Source organism: Pyrgilauda ruficollis, unplaced genomic scaffold, assembly GCF_017590135.1.
Source record: "Pyrgilauda ruficollis isolate IOZ18807 unplaced genomic scaffold, ASM1759013v1 scaffold60, whole genome shotgun sequence".
NCBI classification, from domain to species: domain Eukaryota; kingdom Metazoa; phylum Chordata; class Aves; order Passeriformes; family Passeridae; genus Pyrgilauda; species Pyrgilauda ruficollis.
In genome coordinates this window covers 4,855,730-4,874,127 of record NW_024527711.1, presented here as the reverse complement: position 1 = coordinate 4,874,127, position 18,398 = coordinate 4,855,730, and the positions used below count along the sequence as shown (strand labels likewise).

Genomic DNA, 18,398 nt, shown 5'->3' with positions numbered 1-18,398 from the left:
GGCTGGCACTGTGCAGTACAGGTTCTGCCATTTACCAGCATGGCAGCACAGTGCTCCCCTGCTATTTATTCCTCTTTTATTTCCCACTTCATTCCCTTTTCCTCCATCTAATCAGTCCTCTGCTTCCCACCTTCCCACCACAGGCACAACTGTGCTCATCTCCACACAAAATGGTCCCACCAGTCCTACCCCACCTGTCCACTTCTCCTTTGTGCTTCTCCACACTACCTCTTAGCTCAAACACAGACCTTTTGGGCACAGGGATGGTCATTTTTCTGGATGCTTCCTTGTGAATGTTTGAAACACCAGTGAACAAAGAATCAGATCTCCAGCAACCAGCTGGAAGTCTGTTCCAGAAGGAGAGCAACTGTAAAGTCAGAAGCTATTAAGAGACTGAAGCAAAGGGGTTGGCTGGAAGTGTGGCTTGATTTATGCAACCCTTTAAGTTACAACAATAATGGTAATGATGATGGAGGACTGTGCTGCATGAGCCTGCATGGCAAGGGGACTGACTGAGAATGGAGCAGAAAAACAGCTGCAGAGGGAATGAGGCTAAGTAGGTGTGAGTGTGTGTCTGTACCAGCATGTGGGGAGCTCTGGTGCACTGAGAATGCAGGTGATTTTTGGTGCTGGGATTATCAAGATGATGTCTGTTTCCTGATCCATTGTGTGCAGTTTGGTCAGGAAAAGGATGGTGCCCCACCTCACCTTGGAGCAGGGTGTAGAAGGCCCCCGATGCTGACAAATTGGTTGTTATTGTAACATCATCCTTGCTGGAGGTTTCCACCTGGACATGCACGGAGCTGTCGGTGTCGCTGCGGAAGCTGCTCACTTGGCCAGTAGGGAAGGTCACGTTGGTCAGGCGGCCAAAGCTGTCATATCTGAAAGAGAGAATGTAATGAAGTCAACAGCATCAACAGAGGATGAATTATCCTATAAAGCAGAGATCAATTCTTTAAGTCATCATCCAGATTTTTCAGAGAGAAAAAATGCACTGTCACTCTTTCAGACAGTCTTGACTTTTTCTATCCTCGTGAGAAGAAAATCACAGCTTTTAGCTGAAGAAATTGAAGCAAAGAATAGAAAATTACTAAATGCATATTAGCTTGTATTTTAACAATATTTTTCCAACACTCCTCACCTGCCCTATGCTTCTTGTTTACAACAGTAACTTTATTTCCCATCTACTATGCTATGACTTACAGAAAAGCACTGGCCTGTGCATCCTATCTAGCAGAACTAAGAATTTCTGAAGCCCACCAACTGATTTGTCTGGTTGTGTCCTGAGCTCAGCAATTTATTTCAATTTTTTGCCTATCTAATTTTAAAAAGCTAAATATTAAGGTAGCAGCAAGGACCAGACTGGCCACATCAGATAGAGAATTGTCCTTTGTGAACATGGTGTAGAGTCCTGAGCACAGCTGAACCCCCGTGTCTACCTTTTACTATTCCTAGGACCATATGGAAGGACTGATTTAAAAGTGTAAAAAAGCAGACCAGTTTTCACCCCTACTGTGTCCTTGGGCTTTCCAATGAGGAATCAACATAAGCACCATCTGGGAAGGTTTCTGTGATGTGGACACCTGTGTGCCAGGGCCCAGGTAAAATAAGCTTCATACACGCAGGCCCCACAGCAGTTAACAAGCTGGGGGAGTTATTTTTTGGTAAAAAGAGAAACAGACACTTGTGTCTAGAGCCCTCCTGACTTAAGAGAGCAAACACATCATTATGCCTCCCATCTGTGGCATTACAAGAAGGTTCACAGACCCAAAAGACTAGCAAGGGACTTTTGAAGTGAGGTTATTGTAGTAGAAATGGAGAGCAATAGGGAGCTCTACTGGCTGATCGCGGGAGGGCTGTTGGGCCTTCTGAGGAGAGGGACCTTCAGGGAAGGGGTATTTAAATAGTTAGGGAGAAACAGAAAAATTCCAGAAAATCAATCAGGGATAAATATTTGACTTTTTTCAAGTTCTGCCCACAACTCTTTTAAGAATGATTTATATGAAACTAAGTAGATCATATTATGAAAATGTATCACTTGGGGATGAAAAGTAAATGGTGGGCAAGCAAAAAGGTTTTGTTCTCCTGTGCTACCTATTGGTGAGCCTTTGAAAGAATGCAGTGTCCAGTAAAGGGCACCATTCCTCAGAATGACAAAATAATGTAAATGATACATTAAGGATAACAAGCTTAGAAAACCTGATGTAAGAGGCAAAGCCAAAATAAAAGACTTCTTTCAGAAAAGGGGAAACAAAAAAGTGGGAAGATGCCACCCTAACAATGGGTGTTCTGAAGAGGATTATAATAAATTGCTTATCATGGCTACTGAGGATGTGACAGAAAGTAAATGGAAACAATGAAAATTCAGGTTAGAAGCTGTAGAACATTTTCAAGGCCTATGGTTCCTCCAAGCAGAGGAACAGATGGAGCACTGGAAACCCCACTGTCCAACTCTTTTAAGAATGAGTTAGAGAAATGTCTTAGAGGGGATCTGGATACAGATGATCAGACCTTGGAGGGAGCAGATGGTTGAAGAACTCTTGATGCTTTTTTTGGGACTACTCTGAGCTGGGGAATAAGAAAATACACCCCATCTAATAACAAAAGCCAGAAACCAACCAAAAACCCAGGAGAAGAGGGGAGTGGAGTGGAAGGGGGGGTATGGGGGGAGGGCAGGGCAGGGCAGGGTAGGGCAAGGCAGGGCAAAGCAAACACAAAGTACTCTTGAACGGCAGCTGATGAGAGACCCCTGAGCAGTCACTGGACTGGCTCTGCACTATACAGAAAAAAACTTGTCTCCTCTTCCACTCTCATTTTTTCAGATTTGAACACAGTGCTGGTACTTTACTTTTGGAATATGGTGGCAGAGATTTAATGTGAGGAAGGGCTGATTAAAAATATGATTTTTGCCCAAGTTTAATTATTTAGGTTATAGTGACTAAACGGTGACCTCATTGCAAATCCCCGTATCCCTCAGGTTTGGAGACATCATCACATGAGGCTTTTCTTGCCCACTGAGCAGAAGGGGAGGCAGTAAGATAGGAGAAAGCATTTGCCCTCTACAGTCAGCCACTCAGTCATGGATTATCCAAGCCTTGTCCTTTCTCTCAAATATCCTAGCAATCAATCAGCCACTTGTAAAATGGAAAAGAAAGAAGAAGAAAAAAAAAAAAAACAAACAAGAAAAGGATGAAAACAGGACTACACTGCAGGAGTTTGGCAGAGATCAGTTAAAGCTTTTCCAAGCAGCTAGCAGCACACAGCCTGGATCTGAGCTGCATCCACACAAGAGTCAGAGCTAAAGTGCTCCCAGTACCAAACAATTTATTCCAGATTTGTGGCTGCCCTGTTTGCACTGAGACAAATGTGTTTTGCTTGCACTGTCTCCAATCACCTGCACATCTTCTCCTAAACCAGCATGTGAATCTTAAACAGAAAACATCACAGGCAGTCTCTTTATCCCATCTGCTGAGACAAGACACAAGGGATATGATTTAGTCTCTCCTCTGAGCAGAGAAAACATTGTTATCACTGAAGGTGCATTGTGTAACACCCCAAATTCCTTCTACCACAACATCAGTAGTCCTATATATAAAAATCAGTCTGAACTGTAAGGGCAGAATCAACTTTGGAAACGTTACAAAATTTCAGTAAGATAAATCTGAATTCGGCATCTCTGACTTGCTGGATTAGTAGGTATGAGTGATTTATTTCTATTGCTTAATTTAGATTTTAAAAATGAGCTGCTCCTAAAAGTAAGCGTGATTCACCTCCTAAAAATAATGTCACAAATCTAGATGTGTTGCACCGAAGTCCAATGGGTGAGTTTGGTGTAACAGGTGTATAAAAGGAAGCAGATCTGCAGGTTAGGGAATTAAGGAGTTCAAAAGCCAGGATGCAGGCAGAGAGCTTGTTCATGTGATAAGTGCTGAGTCAATGTTCTGTGAGTCACAGCTTTTTATCCTAATTGAATGGCACTCAGAAAAATGCTGAGAGTGTGCACAAAACCTTTGCTCCATGCAAGTCTATTTAACTCAGTTTAACGGCCCCCAGCAGCAGCAGACAGTCAACTCTTTATATTCATCAAATCACAGAAACACAAATTGGTTTGGGGTGAAAAGGACCTTACAGATCATCTTGTTTCACCCACCTCACCATGGGCCAGGACACCTTCCACAAGATCCCATTGCTCTGAGCCCCATCCAACCTGGCCTTGAACACATGTACAGATGGGGCAGCCAGATCCCCTCTGGGCAACCTCTGCCAGTGCCTCACCACCCTCACAGTAAAGAATTTCTTCCTATCATCTACTCTAAAACCTACCCTTGTTCAGTTTAAAGGCATTTCCCCGTGTCTAAATGCAGGATGCTCTTACTAAAAGGCAAGCAGTGCCTTTTTATATAATATTATGCAGTGTAAAATAAATATTATTTTACATAGTATTTCTGTAGTGCCTTTTTAGTAATATTTTTACACTATTTCTGGACCTCAAGCTTCTAGCACTCTCACAAATGGTTCTCCACCTCTGCTGGGCAAATAAATATTATTTGCAAATATGCAACTGGAGAAATCTGCCAGTAACCTTTCCATGTGCAAATTAAGTTAAAATGGCATGAAAAAAAAGAATGAAAGAGTGTGATGGCACTTAGACCTCTGTGCACAGATTTTTCTTGTAAAGTCAAAATGACTAAGTACAATACACTTAATTTACATGGTTACATTTTTACAGGTGTACAAAACTCACAGTACTTCATCAAGAGCAAAGACTTCCATTTGGGACTTTGGATCCTGAGAAGCAAGGCTCCTTTTGGGCCAGAACAGTCTGGAATGATCTGCTGGAACTGGTTTAAGATGTCTGCAGAAGTACATTAGACTTTTGGCACATCCTTAGTCACCCCATTAACCTCCTTCGGAAGGAACTAGGACCATCTGTGTTTTCTGCATGTGCAGGAGCTGCTGCACCTCTCTGCCCAGCAGCCAGACAGGGACCTGCCAGGGACTGGCTTTGGGGGGACAGCTTACTGATTTGCAGCTGCAAGAAAGTCCTGCCTTACAAAAGAAGAAAAACTAGAAGGTAGAGCAATAAGATGGTTTCCATTTTTATTATTATTTTTAACTGGTGACAGATGAAGTGTAAAATGCTCACGTCCAGACTAAAGCTCCTTTTAGGACTGTGGTGGCAATGCAAACGGAGGTGTGGGAAGCCCATTAGCATGAACACACACAGCGTTTTCTTCTTGGCAAGCAGATCTTTTTTCTGTTTTTACTCAGAACTGGAGCATTTTCTCCCTTTTCCCCGATTTAGCTCACACAACACATACCTGTCACATATCCACAGTCTCCCAGGGATGTGAAGACTTGCACATCCCAGAGACAATATGCTTAACAAATTAAATGTGCCGGCTCCTTCCACCTCTGCTTTCAGCCCTATAAAGGCCCTTACAGGGCACACCTCAGCTTGGAGAGGAAGGCCAAATGACTGGCTCTTATGTAGCTGCAGGTGTGCCCTGGTATTTGCAGTAACATAAATCTCTCCTAGTCACCTCATTTTGCAGCTAAGCTGCCTAGCCTGTTTCCACAGCATCAGGATTTAGGGCTGGGCCAGTTTTCATCACAGCCTAGAACTTCTGTGTTCTCCAAATGCTCTGAAAGCCCCAGAATTAAGGAAATACTGAAGCATGGGAGTGCACACAGCAGCCACTTGGAGCAATGAATCCATCACCTGCTAACACAGCTGCTGCCTCCCATTCAAACCTGCTGCAAAGCCTCAGCACTTACAATTACAGTGGCAATTATTAGGCCAGCAAAGGAATCCGTTGCCATCCATTCCCAATTGGAAACGTACTTAGCTAAGGTTCAATGCACAGAATTAAAATGGTATTTGGTGCTTATGAGGTCTAATTGTTGGCTTGTAAACATTCAGAGCTTTCATTTATCACATTACCATTGTGTAGAGACCTGGACCTTGGGAATTAAAGAGCATCCTAAGCACCATCAATTCAGAAATCAATTTCTTGCCTGAGTTTCTGCATTTCCTGATTTTAGCTTCTTCACATTTCATCAGCCTTTTAAAACACAAGTCAAATAGATCAGAAAAAACCTCACTATAATAATATTGCATTTAGTGCCAAAGTGTCTAAATGGACCTTGCAAACTATATTTTGCATGTGATTACACCAACGCGCACCCAGAGCCTCTTAACAAACTTGCCTCATCCCAATTTTTCAAATAACATTAAACACAACATTAAAAATAAATCTATAACAGACAAACTGATAATACTCAAAAATGCATGAAGGCAAGTCCTCTCCCTAATGACCAAAGACCAGGTTGTGGTCACAGTCTGCTGAACTTTCTCACTGCCCAAAAAAGAAGAGAAAGATCTCTTTCTAGCTTTATGATACTCATAATTCCCTTGGTTTTCAACTAAACTTTGCTATCAGATATTCACTTCAGGGCAGAGCAGTGGCTCAAAATGTGACCTCATGCCTTAGTGAGGGTACTGGAGAATTGCTATTTTATCATGACACTTACTGGAGTTTCACTGCAACTTTGTCAGAGGAACAATAATGACAATCTCATCATTTTATCATCTAGAAATTGTGGAACAAATGGAACCAAGAAATCTTGCTAAAAGAGGAGGGAAGAAAAAAGCCAAAGCTGTTTCTTATACTCCAGTCTGCTGCAGGAGTAGAAGAAGACCCTCACCTGAACTACACTAAATCAAATCCTGTAAAACTCTGTGTGTGACCTGATAAATCACAGTCACATGGATGAGGGCACTGCCTTTGGCACTAAAAGCTGCTGGTGCTGGGGTGGGACCTCTGCTGAGCCCTGGGGGTCACTGGGAAGCCATTCAAGGTCCTCCTGCATGCTCAGTCCAGCTGGCTCCTACCTTCCATCCATTACAGTGTGTGAGGTTTGGCAGAGTTTGGTTCTCTGTAAAACAGCCTCCAGTGCTAGAGGGTCAAAGCTCGCCTTGCCACTCATCTGAAGATCCGGCTCCATGAGAGCCTTTGCCCTCCAGACAGCTGTGAGCCACTTCTTGGGGAGTCTGTGAAAAGGTTTTGAATTTCTGGGCTTGGCTGGAGCAATGCGTAAATGTTTGAGTCTGTATGGGAGGAGGCGACCTTCAAAACTAATTGGACACACAAAGGACCTAAGTTAAAGAGCCTCATCTGGGCTAAATAATGCATAGAAGGTTTGACTTTGGCTCAGAGGAAAATTGAATTAATGTACAGTGATAACATCTCAGTGAACTAATCAAGATAATTGCCGTATTCTTGATTTAAACAAATCCATTAATAAGAATTTCTGGATTCTGAAGCAGACAAACAGCAACTGCTAAGAAACTTTGTAAAGGCTGGTAGCAATTTTTTCAGGTCAAGTTGAAAAGCAGCAGCAACAAAGCATCAAGTAGTCACACAGCATCCTTTGTCTTTTACTGGAGGAGTTGAACAAGAAGTCGTTTCCCTGGCTGAGTTTCCAGATCAACTTCCTTTGCTGCTGATTATCACTGTTACTGTCACCAGTTCAATGGGAAGAAAAGTCTTTAATCCAGTTACTGGACAAGCTGAGCTGCATTGCATTAACTGACAGAAAATGTCAAGCCCACTGCAGGGGCAGGAAAGGTCTATATAATGCTAAAACTCTCAAAGTAGTCACAGACCAGTCTTTGGAGACAGGCTAATTACTGTGGGGAGCTAAGTTTCACTCTCAAACAAAAAGGGAAACTGCACACCATTATACACTGAGTTTTACTCAGAGCTAAACCTGATAAAACAGGATTGTTAGAGCAGGCTTGGGTGTAGGATGTGTGAAAGGCAGAGCAGTAAGTGCTGTGAGTGAGTCTGCCACTGCCTGAAGCCAGCACCGGCCTCTTTCCCCACAGAAAGAAAGGGACAATGTACCAGTCCAGCATGAAGCCTTGGAGGACCTGGATTCCCTGGTGTGCCCTGAAGACAGACCTCTAGTACTGCATCAGTACATCCTGCCTCCTTTCCTCCTTTGCAGAGTCACACCAGTGTGCCCACATGTCAGAGCTCTTTGCAGCCTTATGGTAAAGGCTAAGAAATGGCCTGGTAAGAACAGCACCTGGAGGAGAACCAGAGATGCTGGCTATGTTGGCTGGAACTAGATGTTCTTGAAGGTCCCTTCCAACCCAAGCCATACTATGATACTGTGATTCCATGATGAACACGCAGTGATGCCACTCTCACAACACCACTGCTCTGTCATGCTGGGTTTCTGATTTACGGTCCTTTGTAGACAGTCAGGTGAAAGGTAAATTTTTTGAGGATGTTCTTCATGGGTAGAAGAACATGGTGCCACTGCTGCAGTGTAAACTTGACAGCTGGATTTACTTTACTCTTAACTTTTTAGGCAGTCATGTCCAGCTTGCCCTGGCCCACAAACAACTATTGTGTGCTGTGAGAAACATGTAACTTTTCCTCAGAGTCAGATTTGATGCATTTATCTCTTTGGCCATGAGCAAAATAGAAACATGAACTTCAACCTTCCCCTCAGTCAAGGCTGAAAACTCTTTTAGAGCACCTTCCAGCCACTCATGTTCACAGGAATTCTCAAAACTACTTAAGCCTTCCCAATGTACATTTCCTGATGTTCTGATAGAGAAACCAGTAACGTGAATGTAGTGGATGTTGATTTAATTTGGTTTACACCATCTTCTTCAGCTTCCTTGATAATAAGGAATTCAGATTTCATCCTGCCATGCCTGCACTCACCCCTGCAGCTTGTGTTTCAGTCATGCAAATCCTCTCTCTGGTGATATTGTATTATAAGAAAGGCATCAGAGTTCTGATCTAAGATACCAAGAAATGGAGAATATACTGCTTTCATGGTTCGCCACTCCACCAGTTAAATCATCAGCCTTACAAAATCACACCTTCTTGTTAACTTGAATTTCTCTAGCTTTGCTTTCCAACCCCATACCCTTCTCAAGCCTTTCTCTGTTAGACTGAGAGTCCCTCTCTAGGTGAGAGCTTTGGCTGACATGTTGTGCTCTGGACACTTCCAGTCTCATTCATGTTGAGATAAATAGATCAAATCTTTCTTCTTCTCCCCATGAATGAATTTTTGAAGAGTTTTTCTGCCCAGCCTTCAATTTCCACTGTTCTTCATAAACTGCATTTTTATGACCTGACAATATTAGTCACATCAATGCTGCACAGGGAAAATCAGCTTCCTACTAGCCACTGCAAGTAGAGTGTGACGAGTAAATGTATTCATTTAGTTTGTCCATCCAAGAAACAAGTTAGACAGATTTGCCATGGAATCATGCGAGGATCACACTGAAGACTTGATGGCCTGCTACAACTCGGAGAGCCAAGGCTCAGCCCACTTACATGTGTATCCTGGCATCAGACTGTACAAGAACATATTTTGTTTAAATCTACTTTACCAAGCAATTGAAATATTTGACTCTTATTTCATATTCTAATTTTATCAGTCTGATTTTATATTCTTTCCCTGGTTACATATGCAAAACCTGGACAGAATCAATCCCTCTAAATCACTGATCTGCCTTCCAAGTGCCTAGTGGACAGGACAGGACAGGACAGGATAGGACAGCATAGGATAGGATAGGATAGGATAGGATGAAAAAGAATAGTCTCCGATTCAAGCACGGAAGATTTAGGCTGAGCATATAAAAAAAGCTTTCTAACAACAATAATAATAATACAGGTAAATACACTGTTACCACTAGCAATATTTATAAATAACTCAGATGACTGACAGGATCCATTTTACCAAACTGTAGACATCTGCAACATAAACATCTGTATCTGAACTCATAATTCTCTACTACCTTTGCAGAGATAAACTTTCAGAATACAACTCTTCTCATCTTAAAGGAAATACCTTTCTTATGACATAAGTCATAAGAAACTCCTCTTGAATGGGCCTGTTTCTCTCCATCTGCCTGTAAAGGGGAGGCTGAAGTAACTAATTCAGATATAGACTTTTACCCTGTAGTTTTATATAGTTGCATCAGAAACTGTCAGGAACAGTTAAACAGAGATAAGTGATCACAGGTTTGGATGAGGTATCTCTGAAGGCACAATTCTATATTCAGTGGTGCTGTGCTGTCATACAGTGCTGACTTGCTCTAGTCAAGATTTTCATAGTCCAGCCACTAGAGAATACTGTCTTCCATTTAGCTCTAAAAAGCTTTCTTATGACTCTTCTGAAGTGCATAAAAGGACCAGAATGATGACTTTCACAAATGCTCTATTTTGTTGGACAGCAAGAAATAATGGATCACTGTTATAAATATATCCACAGAGCAAGTTGGTTTTGAGCTTCTGTCTCATTTTATCTCCTTTATATTTTCAGTTGCACTTTAAAATAAAAAATTATGTTTGAGGTATAAATCTGACCATTATTAGCTGTAATGTTTAGTTTGCTTCACTGTCTGTGGCTGCATCTGTTTTCAAGCACAGGAACTATAGGGGTTTTTGCAAAAAAAAAAAACCTCCTTGATTTAGCACAATGGTCCTGACAATATAGCTGGCTTTCACTCCTGTGGAGAAAATCACCCTCTTTTTCCTCCCTAAGGCCTTCCTCAAGCAAATTCAAAGTAAGAGATGGAGAGTATTAACTTGGATTCACTGAGGAATATTGCTACAGTAATTGCAAGCAGAACATTGATGAAATGCTAGCAACATTTCAAAAGATTAATCACATGAATCTTTTCAAGGCAAGAGCAGGAGTAGTGAGTATTAAGTAAAGAAATCTCAAACTGGGCCTGGAACATTTTAAGGAGAGAACCAAAGCAACCACATATCAACACACAGATATGTGGATTTAGCCAGCTTTCCTTTCCTGAATCCCTTTTTTTCTTAGCAACTTTTTTGTTTGTCATCTTGGGAACTGTCTATTCTATCCAAATTGGTTTCTTACAATGGGTCTATTATTATGGCAGCTGAACACTGCTATGTAACCATTCAAACCATGTGGGAAACGATGCATTTAAAGGAACATTTCAAACAGGTTACACTTGTAAATAAAAATTAAACTAAGGAAGAGGGAGGGGAAAGGGCTCTGAACTGCAGGATGAATCCTTCTAGGTGCTCTTCACACTGTTATCTTTTTTATATCAGAAATGTGTTCGCTTCGTGATATTTATAAGCAGGGAACTGCTAACAGCAGTACAGAGAAGTTCAAGATACTGCCGTCTCTGGGTTTTTCAATGCATCCTGTCTTCTCTCTGCTTAAAAACTCTTTGGGGATAGTCTTGAACAGTTCCAAGACGACTTTTAAAGCTTAGTGAGGAAAATTGCAACAGGAGGAATTGAGCAGTCCATTAATTACAGACTTGTTTCCAGAGCAAGCTCTCATTAGTCATTGCTAATTGTCATATTACATCAAACAGGCTCAACAAAGACACTGCAGCATAGGAGGTAAGTGAAAAGCTGTGAAAAAAGAGGCTCTGATGGATCTTTCATACTTCCAAGGCTTTCAAAGCCAAGAAAAATTCTCTGACACACAACCTAAATCTCCAGTCCTGACTACAGTTAAGGAGAACCAGGTGTCCAAATTACTTAGAAAAACTCAGCAGAAATTCTGTCTGACTCTTGACTTGGAAGAGGGAGCTTATTCAAGCTCTAATGCACCTACTGCCAGTATCTAGTGTTTGTGTGAAATCCAACACTCCCTGTTCAGGCCATTTTATTTGGACAATAATTCTGATCAGGGAATTAAATTCTACCAACCTTGCACAGTTCAGAGAACACAGAATGAAGTCAGCAGTGCCAATATTCATAAAATACTTACTCATAAAATGTTGTCCAACCATTTTCATTGCTTTTAGTGGCAAGGAGACCAGAGTTGCCGTGGTAAGTCATCATGGCTACTTCATGTCCCTGTGTTGTTACACTCTTGAGTGCACTGTTGGTACCAATTGTCACCCAGTAGACCTGGCCATCAGGCACCACCAGCCAGAGGGGCATCCCTGTGGAATCTCTTCGGATGTTGACTAAGTTGCCATTATTGTCAGTGATCAGGGTTATATCTCCGTCTCCAGAATAAGTAAAATTGTAAAGATAATCTCCAGTGGTAAGGCTCTGAGTATAAAGGTGCTTCCCACTGGTGTCAAACAAGTAGAGCTCCTGGTCTATGGGTGAGGATAACTCATACAGATTTTGTGTGTTGAGGAACGGTTTGTTTTTCCGAATGAAGCGGATTCGGATGTTCCCCAGATCGGCGACGTACAGCTCCCCATCTGCACACACGGCGAGGGAGGACGGCGCGTTGAGCTTGGCGTCCTTGGCGTAGCCGTCGTCCCCCGAGAAGCAGTCGCAGTTGGCATCGTTCTTGCAGTCGCAGCTGCTCGGGGCGCCGGCCACCAGGGAGATCTCCCCGTTGGTGGTGACCTGCCTGATGCGGTTGATCTTCTTCTCGTCGGTCTCCGCGATGTACAGGACCCCGGTATGCGACACGGCCAGGGCGGTGGCAGACTCCAGCGTGGCGTGGATTGCCACCTTGCTGAGGAGAAAGTGATCCATGCCTGGCACCTGGCAGTGCATGGGCCTCCCTGCCACGATGCGCACCTGGTGGTTCTCAGAGATCTGCAGCACAACGTTGTTGTCGAGGACGTAGAGCGAATTATCCATGGGATTCACTGCCAGATCCGTGGGCCATTCTAGGCGAACCTTCATGGAAAAAAACACAAAGGAATTTTTATAGCAAGACCTTTTTCTACTGCATGATTGCTACAAATCAATCACAATGAGGATGGAATCAGCATGGATTTAAGGGGAAATGGTTGAAAAACTCCACAACTAATTATTATTTGATAGGTGGCCATAGAGGATATAACCTACTGCGAGCAAGGGGGCTTAGCTCCTGGGCACGTGAAGCAGTCACAGGGGGACACCCACACTCTGCACTGGAACACTGGTGGGAAGAGGATGATGGACAGAGCCAAACCATTCCACGATTTTCCCTCTCCTGTGCTTTTTGAACTGATGGAAGCTGGACCTCATAGCAGAGACCTGGGACTGTAAATTTTGCTGTGTGAAGTGCTATGAAATCAGACACACAGAACAGTGATTCTTTTACTAAAGGATTTTTCACACAAGTGGCTGAACTCCTCTTGGTAAATGACAAGGAGGGATAGACACAAAACTGGCAGCTGTGCCAGCACATGTGAATATCTGTTATAACCTATGGTTTTCTGCTTTATGCTGCAAAAATGCAGAATAACAATTCACAGGAATCTCAGGCAATTTCAGTTCATGGAGTAGAATACTTGTGCCTTCATGGTGATTTTCACATTTCGTTTTAGCATATTGGAAAAATGGGTTCAGGAGTGACATATTGCAGTTCTACACTGATAATCCACTAAAACAGTGACTGGCAACACCACAAGCGAGTAAGCACTAGATTGACTTCATTTCTAGCTCTGCTTCTGCAATACACTCTTTTCAAGTGAGTCTTCTCTTTTAGTTGCCAAACCTAAAAAATGTTTACCAACAGAATTCAGAACAATTTTTTTTTGTAAAAAAACTCCAAGTTGTGCATTTTTTGGATTATTTTATTTTATTTCAAGTTTATATATATAAAAAAAAATCATTCTTGTGCTGATGGGAACCTATCAGTTCCAGTATAGTTTCTTTGTTTTGAACCTTCATTTCCCACCATCCATCTCAGTTGCTGCTTCTTCTCATTTGTCTCACATGACTAGGATTAGAGGAAAATTTTGTAACCTTATTGGAAGGAGGAGTGGATGCCAGCAGAATCAGATCCAGGAAATCGTCTTTCACTGTGATTTTATTTAAAACTGAGAGACCAGGTAAGACTCAGGAACACAAAAAATTCCTATTTTTAAGGCCTGTAGTTCAACATCTGTGCTACAGCCATGCTTTATTTGATGCTTCTATATGCCTTTTCAGCATTTATTTTAAAGGATCAGATGTAAGGTATTTAGTCCATTGTGTCTTCTAACGCCTGAGTGCATGAGGCTCATTTTCACTGCTAAGCAGTTTGCTGAGCTCTGTCTACTCTGGTTCTCTGCTTGCAAAATCTTCCTTTTCTCAGCTCCTGGCCTATTTTAACCCTTCTTGTAGTAAAACATTATAGCCTGTGGTTTTCTCTTTAATAATTCATGTCTCCATCCCTTCCAGTGGTCTTTAAGCTCTGCAGTCTTCAGTTAGCATCAAGAGCTGAGTTTATTCTGAACTGACAAGGGAATTTTCAATTTCTTAAAAACCATTCCTTGTCAACAGTGGCAGCTAAATATTTCATGTCCTCATGTCCCAGGGAGCCTCAGGGAGCTGGCAGAAAAGACCCTTCTATCTGCTGTAAATGATGAAAAGCTGCTTCCCAAGCTGGATTTTATTTTTAAATTAAGCTTATATTCTTGTTTCTCTAGAACAGGAGTGGTTAATCTGCCAATCCCAGTACAGGTTAATCTAAAAATGGTTCCTGTCATTTTATGAAAGGAAAAAAAAAGTCTTGAGCTGATACATGTTCATCTCAGAAGTGTTTGAACATGACACTGGTTTACATAGGAGCTACATAACCTGGAAGTAAATAATTTCTAAAGCCTGATTATACAACCGTCTTGTGGTAACTGACCCTGAAATTCACATGAAGAAAAAATTATGTCTGTAAAATGAGAAACATACTACAAGATGGCCTTTAACCATCAAAATCTGCCCTCTATAGAAGGCAGAAAAACTTTCAAAGTCATAATTTCAGCTTGTTCATAAATTACAGACAGTGGGAGCCGGTTGCAAGGAAGAAAGAATAATCTCTTTAAATTAGAGGGAAAAAATAAGAACAGATTCCATATGGGAGCATGGAAATTATCTAGGTAGTTATAAAAAGGAAACCCCATTAACATCTATTGTGGCTGAATAACAGTACTTAGCCCTCCAGCTATGATCTATATTTTCATAAGAGAGGACAACATTCCCGCAGTCAGGCAAACAACAAGTGGCACAAATGTTTCAAAGGACACTGTCCTAAACTGGCACAATTTGACAAGTTGGCCAGTGCCACACAAAACTGAGTGTTGGGCTGTAACAGATTTCTCTTATGCACCATCCAGCAGTAAAGCAATCAAAATCAAAATGAAATTTCTTCTTCTTTTTTTCTCTCAACCTTGAAGTAGCAGGACTTAAAAGCCCAGCATGATGGTAGCTGCAACCAATTTGCAATCTGATGCAATTCAAGATTCTTGTTTTCCTGCTGTTGCTAATTTTGGCACCACATCCTCCAACCAGTATTTCCTATGTTAATTCGATTCAGGTCTAAAATTGTGCTGGGCCAAATTAGGATGAGGAGAAGAAAAGGAAAAAACCTGTGATTAGCTAAGATGTTATAATGGAGCATGGCATATAGTCCATGGCATATAGTGATAACTGGTCATAATGAAACCTGCCCTCCCAGGAATCTGTGCCTTCCCACTGACTGGAAACTCTGAAAGAAGTCAGTTCTGTGGCTGGGACATGTTTAAAAATCTCACCCCCAGAAATCTATGAGTTAGGGCAGTCAAGTCTTTCCTTCTGTCTTTCCTTCTGTCTTTACAGGGTAATTCTTTTATGATCCAATCAATTTTATGTCATAAACTATGTAGAAATGCAACTCTCCTTGAGCCCTTACCTCTTTGTCAGACCTGCTGGGGAAGCACACAGACATGCAGATAAGTGTGAAGGTGTAGGCTGGCATTCTGCAAAAACCAAACCAAACCACTGCCTTACCTGAGAAATGTCCATAACAGAGTCACAGCTGAGAGGCCGAGCAGATGTCAAGTCATTGGAACCCAACACAGTGGAGATAATCCCATTCTGATCAATCCGCCTGATCATGGTGCCATCCACAAAGTAAATCAGCCCAAACTTGTCCACGGTGATGCCTGGAAAGGAATAAAGAAGGACAGTCAGAAAGTGATGGCAGCCTGACATGAAGAGCAATATCTTTTATGGTGTTCCAAATGGATGAGAGGAGAGTTGGGCATGTGGGAGTCCTGGTTATCAAGAGCTTTGAACTGGCACCATTCCATGGAAGGCACTTTTCAATGCAATTCAGAAATCCCTGCTTGCTCCTGGAAAAGGGCATGGCATTCAGTGAACTGCTGAAATGAAAAGGTTTTCTAATAACTGCGTGTTTCTTGCATGCTCAGAAACCTGGTTTTATTGCTCATGGTATGAATGGTAAGCCATGCACGTAAAAATGTTACGCTGATGAATCTTTCAAAAACGGTGATAAAAAAAGGGTGTGAAAGGTCCATCAGGTCAATCAAATTCCAGAGGGATAAATGAGAAAGGGTTTTCCCTAGGATAATCCTACTAATATACAGTGTTTCACCCAATTCTGAACTCTGCTAGTGATTAATTTCATTGCTCAAACCTCCTTTGTAGACATACTCCTGTCAGTGGATTTGAGGTCTGCTGACAGCAGTTACAGGCTGCTGAACTCATTTCTTGCCCTGCAGATAGTGCACTACACTTTCTAATTAGACCTCATAACAGTCTATGAGTATGGTCATTCTAATTTTACATATCAGAATATTAACAGATAATGCAATTCTCACAAGGGCACAGAGAAAGGTCATGACTGAGGCAGGAGTAAGAAGTTAGGGGCTCTATTCACCTCCTCTTTGTGCAAGTATGAATTAAAATAACTCCACAGTCATTCACCTCATCTACCCTATAGAGGCAGAATGTCACTCATTATAATATCTGAGTAGGTTAAAGACACTAAAAGCTTGTAAAGAAACAGAAAAAGAATGTAGAGGCCTGTAACATCTTTTTCTATGCAAGTGAAAATTCTGCTTGAAATAGATGAATATTAGGATCTTCCTGTTTGGTTTCTTTTGCTTTCAGGGTTAACAATCACTTGGCAAAAAGCAGACATCTGCATTGTGCATCTAAGCAAGTATCTGAAGCTATTCCAATCACTGGAGAGAGAAATCTACTTTGAGAGTGCAATTTGTATCACCCTAAAGCTCATATCCCCAAGAGATTATACAAATCCTGCTAGAAATACCTTTTCCTCCCATTTGACTATAAAAGGAGACTACAGCAAATATCTCTAAAGAAAACATTTATTTTGTAGGCAGATTAAATTAGTGAGCTGAATCCTCACTACACTGTCTCTTTGGCTATCATCTTGGTGACAGAAATGATGGAAATTCTGTTTCAGATAGAAAGCTTTGAGAATGTTTGAGGAGCGATCAGACCTTGTGTTCCTCCAAAATGCTGTTTTGCAGCCAGATCCCCTTATTTGAAACATCTACACCCTCAGCCTCTATCCACTCTGAGCTCTGCTGTGAAGTGCAGATGCAGCAGTTCACAGATCAAAAATTCTAGATTTTCATACAGTAGGGACTAATCCTCTGATTGCTTTGGCAACTAAAATCATGGCCTTCAGCCAGCACTGTAAGTATTGCATGGGCTGGAAGCCACGGAGGTAGGTGATATGTGGAAAAACAGCAGATTTGATTATAAGGAAATCCACAGAAGATATTCTGGCCTGGCAGAAAAACATCAGTACTAAGGCATTGTTTGAGAGAAAGAACAAACTTCTGCATTGAGCTGAGATAAAGGAAGGGATTCAGACATGGTTGCAACCTGTTGATTCCAAGTCAATTAGGAGTCAGAAAACTGATGTTTCAGATCACTGAGCTGAATGGGAGCTGTGTATTATTGCCAGGAGGAAAAACCAGCATTTTTGATACTTCTTCACAGCATCACCCTGTTTGAAGGGCATCACTTTGACCTGGGTCGGATATTTGATCGTCAGAGCTGTGTGGTTTCAGAATAGCCTCTACAGCAGTGAGGAAAAAAATTACTTGCTGCTTTCAAGATGAAGTTCATTAATTTTGGAGGGGATTATATAGCAGGATTGCTGAGATAATGGATGACAGGACTGAATGACCTAAAAGATTGCTTCAAGTCCTACACTAACACCTGTTTTGAATTCATACCAAGGACTCATCTTTGCAGGGCCATGAAACAAGAGTCTCGAAGAGGAGCACAAGGTAACTGTTGAACATCTGAATTTACTGAGGATAGTGAGGCACTGGCAAAAGTTTCCAGAAGAAATTGTGGCTGCCCCATCCCTGGAAGTGTTCAAGCACAGGTTGGATGAGCTTTGAATAACCTGGTCTAGTGGAAGGTGTCCCCCCCCAGGGTGGGTAGGAACTAGATGGTCTTTATGGCCCTTGCCAATCCAAACCATTCTATGATCTGATGAATGCTATGGGAGAAGCCACAGCAGTGGTGACCATTTATTATCGCTGTAAATACAAACACATCTCTTGTATTTTAGCACTTGGTTAAAATGCCTGCAGAAGGATCTGATGGGATAAGCATCAATATCTCACTGGCATCCATGGCTTTCAGGAAGCTATCTTCACCTGCCATGAG

At 41.9% G+C, this 18,398-nt stretch overlaps 1 protein-coding gene across 1 annotated transcript in view; it reads right to left on the bottom strand.

Annotated features, from left to right (window-relative positions):
• TENM4 (teneurin transmembrane protein 4) overlaps nucleotides 1-18,398 on the bottom strand; it is a 589,520-nt gene that overhangs the window by 27,307 nt on the left and 543,815 nt on the right. The window contains exons 25-27 of the mRNA XM_041483687.1: nucleotides 15,729-15,883; nucleotides 11,797-12,674; nucleotides 709-881 (exon numbers count right to left, since the gene is read on the bottom strand). Coding sequence (XP_041339621.1) covers nucleotides 709-881; nucleotides 11,797-12,674; nucleotides 15,729-15,883 — 1,206 coding nt within the window. The remainder of the gene's footprint in view (nucleotides 1-708; nucleotides 882-11,796; nucleotides 12,675-15,728; nucleotides 15,884-18,398) is intronic.